Here is a 12,121-nt window from a genome sequence, read left to right on the forward strand (position 1 = left end):
ATGAATTTTGTAGAAACTCCAACAGTGCATCTATCGAGACTTCAGTTGATTTATAATTGAGTTCGCGCATTGTTGAATCAATGTCTTGAATAATTTCTCAGAGAAATATCTGTTATTCCTTTCACAATTGCAAAAAGAAGAAATCAGGAATGATTTGACTCGTCTGGTAGGTTAAGTGTTAACGTACGTGGAAATTGTGCTAATTCCTAGGTATTTTGTTGCGAGGTTTGATTATAGTGAATATCATAAAATTGGTAGTGAGAGAGTTTCAATATAGTGAAATCACTATTACGAAACTAATAGGAAAGAGGATTTTTAATATAGTGGAATTAATAATACGAAAGGCGATTTGTAATACGGCGAAATGAATAGTACAAATGAAACATTCGCTGTAGTATATTTAACAGTACAAAAGATCTGCAATAGGGTGAAATTAATAGTACAAAAGAGATTTGCGATATGACAAGCTTAATACTATTAAATATTTACGCGACATAATTAGTAGCACAAAACAAGATTTCCAACATAGCGAAATGAGAATTACGAGGTAGCGCAAAATTAATATTACTAATAGTACCAAAATTAATCACCAGATTCCATCCCATAATTCTCTCCAGCCGAACAAAGAATCTTCGACGTCCGAATCGCCCGTGCAGATACACAGCCCGCCATTTTTTCGGGCGGACGGTCGCACGCTGCCGCATTCATCATTCGTGTGGCGGCCGAAGGAAAAAAAAGCGAAATATACGCAGCTTCTGGTCGATATTTCGGTTCCCCAGCCAAAGTGTCCGTAACTCTGGCGACAGCTGTCGCGACACTCGGTATCTGCCGGCCGGATATATTTTTAAGTTTATCGTCGCGCGATGGCTGACCGGAACGGGGGAAAAGTCGCCGGCTGCCGCGGCACGCTGCTCGGCGTAATTCAGATATTAATACGCGGACGGCTCTCCTCGCGAATTCGTGACGTATCCTCGGGAACAAATGTCAATTGACACGCGGGGTCCACGGCGAAACGATGATCTTTCCCACAGCCATCCGCCGAGTGAAACCGCCTCGTCGGTCGCGGCGCGAGCCGATTTCACGCGGACGTTTTCATCCGACGAAAACATTCGTTGGTTTTTACCCGAAAAATAACTTCTCTGAGATTCCTGTATATTCGAAATTTCTTCACTTCTTAGATACTTATACGAAGGTTTATTTCTACAATGCAATAGCACAGAGTGAAATAAAATTGCATCTTCGACTAAGATACACGTTGAAACCTCGGAAGTAAACGAAGCTGTATTATAACGAAGAAACTTGCTGATTATCGAATGACTATTCAGAGGTTTGTTTCTATAATTCGAGATCAGGGGACTAAAGAAAATTGTCAGTTCGAGTGGGATGCAGTTGATAAACTAGAGGAAAGATGGAAACGAAATTACGGCAAAGATCTCTGTGAATCGCTTTATAAGATCTCTCTCTCTGTTTCATTATCGTTTTCGATTGAAATTATGTTAAACCGCCGCATTCCTTTGATGAAAAGTACCGTTGGTGCGGCTGAAAATCACGGGACAGCCTTGAACGTCGCGATCCTCCCGGTCGAGCTGTAGCCGACGGTGCCGCGGCTGTAGGCGAATTAGACGATTCTATTTTCAGCGTTCATTAGACGCGGAATCCCTGAAAAAGACTTATCGGCCGGCCGTGGGAGGTCGCAAACTCTGGAAACGAGGTGTCCATTGACTCGTTGACTCCTCGATTAATCGTTCTGCTCTTTAGTCAGCCGCGTAACCGTGGAACGCGGCGCGCTTTGAAGTCTCCGCAGCCCGGAACCGTGTTCGGATCGATGCGTTTCCAGCGGGCAAACGAACGTGGGAAACGCCTGGAATGCGAATAGTTTTCGCGGAAGGCGTGAACCGGCGCCGTTCGCCGGGAACACGCCCGGGAAAATTAACGGCACGTTGCTAGAATTCTCGAACGCGATCCCGAAGACCGTCTATTAGCCGAATTCTGCTCGGAGGCTCCGAAATTTCGAGCCCCGAGTCGACCCTTTCGACGGTTTATATCGAAATTCATCGTCGATTCCTTCTGCCGTAGTTATAAGTCAGAAACGGCAGCGGAATTCGGCATTTCGTATCATCTTTTTCGAATAGAGAGGTATTACGAAAGAATTACGATAGTTTCCTTCGTTAGAACGGACATTTGAGACTTGAAATTTGAGATGGAAACGATGGTATAATATATTTACAGTATTAAGCGATAGGGAATTGGATGAAATTAGGATGATAGGGAAATAGGTAGAGAAAATAGAGATGTATTTATTCTGATTGCTTCGGAGGAGAGTTATTGAAATATCAATGGCATCCATTTTTAGCGCGCGATATAGCTGAATCGATTGAGCTCTAATAATGGATTTCAATGTGGGTCGGAAGTGTGCTTCTTCTTTTCATTTCGCCATTGGGACGTTCGAAATTCGACGATTATTAAATTCTAGAATAAATTCTGGAATGCAGGAAGAGCGAATTGGGTAATTCTGGATGAGATGGCTCGCTTTCATTGAGATTGTCGATACATATTTCAATTGTTCTTAGTATTCTCAGCACTTTCTTTTAATAAGTGAACCGTCCCTCCTCGACTTGTCCTATTTGAATTAGTGCAATCAGGGATTTCCGTTAATCAGCGAATCTAAAATGATTCGTTGCCATAGGCGCGCTTGTTTACCGACGAGATTCTCGCGAGCTTGTTGAAGACGCAGAACAGGACACGATCCAGACAAAGCGAAGAGGGACATCGCTCGTACGCAACACCCAAGCGCTAACAATTATTTTATTATTGGCCCAATTACGGCGTTATTGTTTTCACACAGACGCGCTCGCGCCACGGATCGTTTAAAGCGGTTCGAGGCGGCTTCTCCTCGCGATCTTACATCGTCAGGGTGATTCAACCGTTTGGATTTTTGCACGCTGTTCGACCGTTCGTCATCGCAGCGACATTTTTCCGCGAGCGGAAATTTCCTTCATTTTATTACCGATTCTTAGTTTATTACCGATTACCGTGAATCGTCGAAAAATCCGCGAGAACTGGGATATCGTGTTAAAGTCAATTTTCCGCAGGATTCTCTTTCGTTCCTTGTAAACTGAAAATTACGCTTCTTTCGATCGCGAACGAAGAATTATAATGGCTAATAACGTTTCTTTGTATTTCGGAAATTCGGAAATATTGCGTAAACATAAAGATTACATGTTTGTCATGAGAATTTAATTCTAATTCCTCCTATATAATTTTCCTTGCGACCAGTTATCATTAGTATGATTCTCGGAGTAATTGTAAAATCTTCGATCCTTATGTTGAATGCAAGGTGCTCCATTTAATAAGGTAATTTATTCTATTAAAAAAAAGGAAACTTGCAAATTTCGCAAAATTTCAATTTTTACAGCAAAGGTAATTAATCTCTCCGCATACCGAGTATACTCGTTAAACCGTTGAAGAGTTAACCCATTAATTCCCAGTAGCATCGCCTCGGAACCACATATTTCAATGTCAGTAGAACGCAAACCAGTGAACCGGTCGTGAATCCGCCAGTATAAAATCGACGTATTAATCGGCATTTATTTTTTTCCAGTTGCAACAGCACCTTTTCTAAAAGTATATACTTCTCTTACAAATGACAAAGCTTTCGTTTGGAACCTAAAAGGTTAACCCTTTGCACTCGGGAGGTGACTCTCACCACTTTGTTTGATACAGTAAAATTATAAAGTTTGACGTTTAACGCTAAACTTTAACGCGTCACTGTGTGAAATATCAAAGTAAAATAGCTTTGTCCTTTAGTTTATGGATTAAATTAAATTAGTCGCAACAAGCACCGTCCATATTTTATCGAAGAGCGTTGAATATTTCTAGTGAAAAACTTTCGAGTGCAAAGGGTTAAAAGATAAAAGGGGGAAGACGCGAATCCATGAACACTTTGACTGCCACGTCGCCCGAATTCGGGTGACATATTTTACAGAAACGTGGACATTAATTTCTTTCGTGACGTATTGAACGAACGGAATTTTATTGAATATATGAGATATAAGAAAGATAGTGGAGCAATTATTAAGAAGAATCTTGATTTCTCAGTTCCTGGTTAATAGAGAAAACTGTTTCGAGTGCATGGGAGTTTTGACGAGCGTTTACGGGACAGTCAAAGTGTTAAATTGGGGACAGATTGTAATCGGGACGCGATATCGAAGGGGATCGAACGCGATCGAGTTTTCGGAGAGACGGGAATTCGGGTCGCGAAGTCGCGGGCGTCGCGGCCGACCGTGGAAAAAGCGTGTCTGGTCCGGAGCTTCTCATCTCCATAAAGCTTTCCTTGTGCAGGCGCGCGGGCCGGGCGTTATCGAGATATTCCTGCATTACACGTAAAGTAAACTCGGGAATCCGGCGGGGATACCTCTAAGTTTCGTGTACCGACGATATTGCTCCTGTATCCGAAAGCAATTTCGACTCTAGCCCCCGGGAGAGCTTCCTCTTCCGGTACGTCAGCCTCGGAACAGAGAGGCGGCTGTCCTTCGTTTCCCGGAAGGCTAATATCGCGCAGCGAATTTTCGGGTTACGGATTTTCAACGAGCCCTCGCGCTCTCGCGACGCCATCCCCTTAGGCGGATGAATATTTAATCGTAATCTCTGAACAGTCATTACTTCTAAATCAATCGTCGTAGAATTCAGTCGTGGCATATTATCCCTTTGAACTCTGCAGGCTCCAATATTGCACCGGTTATAATATTAAATATTCGAATGAGTCTTAAAGAAACTACCCTAAAATTATTCGATTTTCCACACATCCAAATTTCGTACTAACAAGAGAAGTAAAAGATCGAAGAAATAACATTTCTCATTTTCGCTGGGAATACTATAAAAATTAGTTGCAGTTGCTGATAGAGTCTGCATACGTTACATGTAACGTTGACTCGAGACGTAATGGAATAGACAACTGAATAATCGAATATCAAGATACATATTCCGAAATAATATTCCAAGGCAATGATTTCTGGAAGTTTTCGTTCGAAAGTTACTACAAAGATTTGACTACAATAGATAGTTCACGTATTTACCAATGTATCATCGATGGATATATTATTATCAACGCGAAATTTCGGTCAGTGTTCCCATTTTCAAGGAAACGCGAACCATGCAGCTTTCGGTGTTCCTGACGTCAGCCCGTTTCCCACGTTTAACAGGTTCAAAGGTAAAAAGGAAAAGTTACGGAAAGGAGGGGTGAGAACGTATTTAATTGTAAACCGGGAATTTAATATTCGCTGCGAACGGCGAGCAGCGAGTCGCGGAAATTCATCTTCGTGAGTGCAGCGTTCAAGATACGAGGGAGCCAGGGGGAGAGAAAAAACGAGCCGGCGCGACCCATTTCCCGTGTTTTAAATATCCGCGCGCAGTCACAGGGGCGAGCTGCACCGTTTCGCACTGTGGTTTCAATATTCATCAGTACCCGGCCAAGTTTCGTACACTTAGCCCGCCGCCCGGTATATATCCGGGAACCGTTTCGCCCTTCACCCCCTGGGAGATCCTCCTTTACCCGTGACACCTGAAAACTCGGGCATGTGCCTGGTCCAATTCGATCGCCATCTCGCGGGCTGTTTCTTCGTGTCATCTTGATCCCGATTGTTGCGATTCACGCCCTTTTTCATCCGGTGCAAAGACAATTTCGTGGAGATCGCTGCCGGAGCTTCGGTACTACCAGATGGATCAAGAGGATCCATTTCCGAGTTTCTCTGTTGCAGTTATTACAAAGATAGCTGCTTTGAGGAAGCATCGAAGAAGATAGCGACACGCAAAGTGAAATATAAGTGAATCGAAATATTAATGGACTGCTATAATTTCTGTGTAAAATTAAGGAAATCTGATTGGTAGGTAGTTCCAGCGTTGGAGCTTCGAGGACAAATTATATTTCAAACGGAAAATTGCATGCGAGGGAATTAACCCCTATGATATATTTCTCAACTCTGGTTGATACGGCTGCTTTGTCATTAATAATGTTATGCCTATATTTCCTTTTAAGTATAACAGTTGATTACAGGGGAATAATATTTACTTTGAATTCGAATGAACTGAGTAATACACATATTTGTTGAATCACGTTGAAAATCTCCGCGAGTCTAACTCGTTGTAGGATAAGGGTTTAATTCAAACTACAGATTCATCCGTAATTGTCCTGATTTAGAGTTCTATAAGTACCTAATGCTTGAAGAAATCTACAATAGTCTAATTCCGTTACATCTTCATCCCTTACTCGACGCCTGATTCAAAGAGAGAATATATTTCGAACATTTGTACAAGCACTACTTTCTACAAAATCAAATACAAAAACACGAGAACACCGTTTAATCAAGACCGACTGCCATTCCCAATAAAGTTCACCCTTAACAACCCCGAATCCCGCGCACTATCGGTATTTAGCCGGCGCTCCATCAGTGTTGATTCCGTCCCAGGTGGATCTTCCTCTTTCGCTGATCACCTCCGGCAAAGGGGTGAGAGAGCGTGGCCTGGGGGTTGATTTTCGCGCGACGCGTGGACCCCAGGCGCCGCAAATTGCGGAGGATCTGTGTCGTCAGGTGGCTACGGGCAAACAAATCCTCTAATCCCGAAAATCAAAGGGTGGCCATCTTGGCCGCGCGCGTCCGCTCGTGATTGCTTTCACGCGGGCCGATGGATCGCGCGGTTGTCCATCCCCTGTCGTGTCAGCTTCGGCCTCGCAGCGGCTTGTAATCTTGGACACTGGAGAGAGAGAGAGAGAGAGAGAGAGAGAGAGAGAGAGAGAGAGAGAGAGAGAGAGAGAGAGAGAGAGAGAGAGAGAGAGAGAGAGAGAGAGAGAGGACACGCCGATAAAACTGGGAACGCTGACGTAGTTTACGAGTCTACGCGAGTACTCGCCGGCCAGAGTCGCTAGGAAGATTCACCCACTCGCGGCACGGGTGACCTTTCCCTTTGTGAGGGGCGAACGACTTGGACGGGTGCGTTGTAATCTCCGTCAATGTTTCTGGGCTTTCTCTTTGTCTCGAAAGAAAATGAAATTGTAGGAAAGAGGGATTTGAACAAAACTGCGGAGAGCGAGTGGACAAAATTGCGGGACAGAAGGGTTAGACGAGAATGGTTTACGAAGTTATCAATTTTAATCGAGATCTCAACACTAAAACTACCGAGCAGTTAAAGTAACTCTGAAATTCCTCTATAGAAACTCGAAGAGTGCATCTATTGAGGCTTTAATCGATTTACACTTCAGTTTGCGTATCGTTAAGTCGATTTCTTTGATAATTCCTCAGAGATGATTCAAGAATTTGATTTAGCAATACGTGAACTAAATTGTAAAACAATTAGCTTTGATAGGTACGTACTTGGGCCTCCTATGGAGAAATTTCATGAATTTAATTGCTCGGTTTTAGTGTTAATAATATAGCATTACGGTTTCCTCGCGTATTGAGGAGAACGGAATTTCGAACACATTAATATTCAGTATTATTCAATCGTGAACGAACGTGGTTCCTGATTCTTTACGAATTACCGAAGAACCTCAACACCGTGGTAAGGAGAACTGGAATATTTCCATTTTACGATTCAGAGGTAAAACGGAAATGGGGAAGGGAACGTTCTTCTCGGCGCTGGTGCGCCATTGTCTCGGTTTCCCCGTGTTTATCGCCGCGGTCTGCATTTTTTAGGGCGGCAGATTGTAAATAGAGTTTGCGGGGCGATCGATCCGCGGCCATTATCGTTATTGCTGTTATCGCGATCGCGACGGTTCCCCGTTATATTATATTTACGGTCACGCGGCGAAGAAGTTTCTAATATCGCGGAGTGCTCCCCCGACCGGGATAATGTTTTCCCACTCGATATTCACTAACATCGCGTCCCTGCGTAAATTCTCCCCGGTGGAGTGCGTCTCCTATCAAACTCGATTCTCGTTCGGTTTACACACGCTTGCGCGTCGCTGTTTACGGTCGCATGCTGAACCGAAGTGCACATAACATATTAACCATTAGCGCTCCAGATGGTTTTCTAATCTATCAGCAACTGCAACTAATTTTTATGGTATCTCTAGCGGAAATGAAAAATGCTATAACATACCTTCGATCTTTTAATAAAAATAACAGAAAATCTAATAATATCAGGGTAGTTTCTTTAATTCATTAAAATATTTAATATTACAACTGGTGCAATATCGGAGCCTACAGAGTTCAAAGGGTTGATTGAATGTGTGAACTTAACCCTAATCACGTGTTTTTATAACGAATCGTACTACGATGTGACTCAGTCACTCATGAGAATAAAAGGAACGATTAAAATGTTATTGTTTTTGTTTATAGGGCCCAAATTTTAAAAGCCAAAACAAACTTTTGGAAATGCAGTATGAAATAATCAGGAAATTTAAGTAAACAGTTCGAATGTGACTCAAAGTTATCGTGGTTCGATTAGGATTAATTTATTATATTAATTATTAGTTAATTATTGTATTATTCTATTGTTCGTAGAAAGACTGACGTTCGTTAGATCCAGGAAAGATGTTCGCGTATTATTAGGAGACACTTTCGAGTAATTGCGTGAATTAAAATTTGCCAAATAAGGTTTATAAAACTCAATATGAATCGAACTAGGTTGTTCCGTGAGTCTTATGTTAAATAAACCCGTTCCAATGAATATTAGATACTTACGGAATATTTTTATCGATTCTGGGATTACTTTTTTCAATTCCGATTTTATCTGGATTACTTTTATCAGCGTGAACCAAGACGGAATATTCATATTCAAGTTGATAGAGCGATCCGTATCGCAAAGGAGATCAGTTCCGAATAATTTATTTGATTGATTTACGTCAAGAATTTAATGCTACCGTGATATCACAAATTAGGTCGAGTTAGATAGATATATATATATATTATGTATTCTAAGGCGAGTTGCTTCAAACTATTTTTCTTCGTAGTTAATCGCATGTATCGATGTCCAAAGGTTAACAGGCCAAACGCGACCCGAAACGAAATTCCCACCGAACTCCCCGAATGAACGAAAACCGAATTGTTCCCTGCTGCTCTGCTTGTTCGTCGCCCGACTGTGTAAACACCGGTCAACGGTTTCACTCGAAATTGTGCGTGGAGGTGGACAATGTTACGGATTAACATCGCTGGATCATCAAGCACCCCGAATTTCGACCCTGTCCCAGAGGGAAGCTGGCAAATCTACAAACTAAATAACACCTGCTGAACTAACGCTAGCACTCGACCTTTGAACAACGAAAATACTCAGTCACCCAACCATCGAAGCATCTCAACCATTCCAAACGCTCGTCAGTAATCAAATCGAATCAACCTGAAAGAATATCCAAAAAACGTCACTGCACATCTCTATCAAACACATAAAACCCACATACCCAAGCGAAAGAGTTAACCCGTTGACAACATATTCCACTGCAAATATTCATTAATCCCCAATGATACCTTTCAACGATAATCAACGCAAATCAAGGTATAGAACCATTTCATTCCAATCTTCCTTTCGATACACAAAATCGGATTCCACCCCTAATTTCCCTAAACCGAATCGAGCGAGAAGTCGCCCGTCGAATGCAAAGTGTTAATGAAATCGGATCACGTTGTATGCCGCGATTCTCTTCCGCCCAATAGGGAACAAAAGGTGTCCACGGTAGATCGATGGGTCCCCATTGATGCCACGGACGATCCGATCATCGCGATCCGAATCCGGCGAGACCGAGTGGCTGTAGAATCTCCGACTGGTACGTGACGGTTCGTCGGAGTGTATCACGGCCGGCCGAGTGCGCTTGCACACGTTACACGTTGCATAATATATTTTCAGGAGGGTCGTTTAAGGCGGGGTGCACGTACCCCGCTCGTCGGAGGGGTTTCATCGACCGATCGGTGCCGGGGTTGCAGCTCAAGCTGGCCGACGGTGTCAGCACCTCTTCTCTTCTCGCGAAGACCTTCCTCTGTCTCACCTACATTCCGCGCCTCTTGTTTCTCTGCGCCCCCTTCTCACCCTTCGCCTGTTCTATATAAGGTTCAGAGGCATTTCCAAGGCCCTCGTCGATGCCACTGCCGCTGCCGATCAAAATCGCCGATACGACCCTCGGCTCGCTGCTCCCGACGCCCTTTTGGCTACCTTTCGGATGCGACCTGGCGTTAATTCAGCCACTCATTAGCGCAATCATTAGGGTTTTCAATGCTTCCTGTTATATTCGTTCTGTTACAGCCTTTCAATAAATTGTTTCAACAAATTTTAGGTTTTTCTGTGACGTTATTTAGTATCTTATGACAGTATTTTTGAACGGTGTTACTTATTCTTTGCGAAGACGATTGGTATTGGAATTGATTATTGATGAGTTTGTGTTAGTGGTCATGTTACTTTTATTGTTGTTTCGGTTACGTTAGATATTCTTGTTTCACGACGATTTTCTTATTGTAATTGTTTCCGAGGAGTTTGGAAGTTGTTGTTTAGGAAAGTTTAAGGTTACGTTTAATTAACGACGTACTTTTGTTACAGATCCACCGGTGAACGGTACGCAGCTGGAGCACCAGCATCTCGTGCCGAGGTCCATGAGCGAATGTGAGTAATCCAACATTTTCGCCGACAACTTTCGACTTTGAACAACCCGTCCCCCTAATGTCTAATTAATTAAATTGCATCAAAATCAATATCCGAGTTTCAGCTTCGGTGTGTCACCTATCCACATATCCATGTCGCCGAGACTCAATCGACGCTGCTCTCAAAGCGTCAAAGTGAAGTTAGACCGAAATAACCGTCCCAAAGCACACTCCGTAGCATCGTGTAATTAACAAACCCCTATTTATAACAGGAAGGCGGAAGAAAACGTTTTAAGCGATCTGTCAGTCTCCCTTCTCAATTATAAATACCTTTACAACGTAAATTTAAACGATCTTCTCCGTCACGTATCGGACGAACTGAATTTTACCGAATATATAAAACATGAGAAACACAGAAGATCAATCTATACGAAGAATCTTCACTGTTTAATCTCTGCTTTATTAACCCCTTGCCCTTTAATATCCTATCAGGCTCAAGATTTCAAATAAAATTCAACATATCACTAAATTCCTCCGAATTCAAATTAACCATCATTCTTCTCTTACCAATGATACCAAACATTAACATAGAATACACCTAGAATATTTCTCTTATCTCCAATAAACCATTCATAATACAATAGTTAAATCAATAAGAAAGAAATCAAAAGGCGAGGGGTTAAGAAAACTATTTCGACCGCCTGGGAGGTTTAACCCTTTGCACTCGGAAGTATTTCGTTAGAAATACTTAACACTTCCTAACTAGACGAAGACGTTTTCTAAATTAACTCAAAGACAAAGTACAAGTGAATCGAGGAACAAAGCCTTTTTAACAGTTCAATGTTGAATATCGAATTTAACAATTTTATTCCATCGAATCAAGTGAGAGTCACCACTCGAGTGCAAACGGTTAATAAGAGTTTATTCGACAATCAAAGTGTCGAAGCTTTCGAATCGGAGTGGCCCATTAATTTCCAGCTCGATCGGCGATTGATCCACCGACAGGAGAAACACGTCCCGTCCCGTTCAATCCGAAGGTGTCGCGGCCGCCATTATTTCATTCAGGCCTCGTCCCGCCGTTCTCCCCGGCCTTCTATTTCGCCCACAAAAGGAGCCGGGAAGAAAAATATACCTAGTCGACGGCCGATCTATATACCCGGCTCTCGGGGATTTCCACGCGACTTTTCCGTTTCGACTGGCGAGCCCTCGCGAACTTTTTCGCCGCCCTCGCCCCGACCCTTTTCTTCGCGCCTCATTGTCGGGACGAGTTAAAAAGAAACTCCTCCGGCTGCGCGAGGAGCAACGCGAGAGGGAGGCCGATCGATGGGAGAACAGAGGGATTCGTTATCGTTCCATCTAGCCGCATGGTCGTAGCCGACGAGAGGCTGATCATTCCCGTTCGTCGGCCGCCGTGAAATTTTCATCGACCCTTCGTTCCCTTACCACTTGTTGGCATCAATTCCCCATAAGTTTGCCCACTCGACGCGAGATTCCTTCGAAAGACGGTAAGAGATCAATTTTACTTTTCGTATTTCGTTTTACTGTTCGCTCTTTGAAATGCT

At 43.1% G+C, this 12,121-nt stretch overlaps 1 protein-coding gene across 4 annotated transcripts in view; it reads left to right on the plus strand.

The window, feature by feature from the left end:
* The window catches only part of kcc (solute carrier family 12 member kcc), a 209,700-nt gene that overhangs the window by 25,472 nt on the left and 172,107 nt on the right, over positions 1 to 12,121 (plus strand). For all 4 annotated transcript variants that reach the window (XM_076370242.1, XM_031969492.2, XM_031969494.2 and 1 more), the window contains one exon: positions 10,519 to 10,581. In XM_076370242.1, the coding sequence (XP_076226357.1) occupies positions 10,519 to 10,581 (63 nt within the window). The remainder of the gene's footprint in view (positions 1 to 10,518; positions 10,582 to 12,121) is intronic.

Source organism: Nomia melanderi, chromosome 8 (genome assembly GCF_051020985.1).
Source record: "Nomia melanderi isolate GNS246 chromosome 8, iyNomMela1, whole genome shotgun sequence".
Lineage (NCBI taxonomy): Eukaryota > Metazoa > Arthropoda > Insecta > Hymenoptera > Halictidae > Nomia > Nomia melanderi.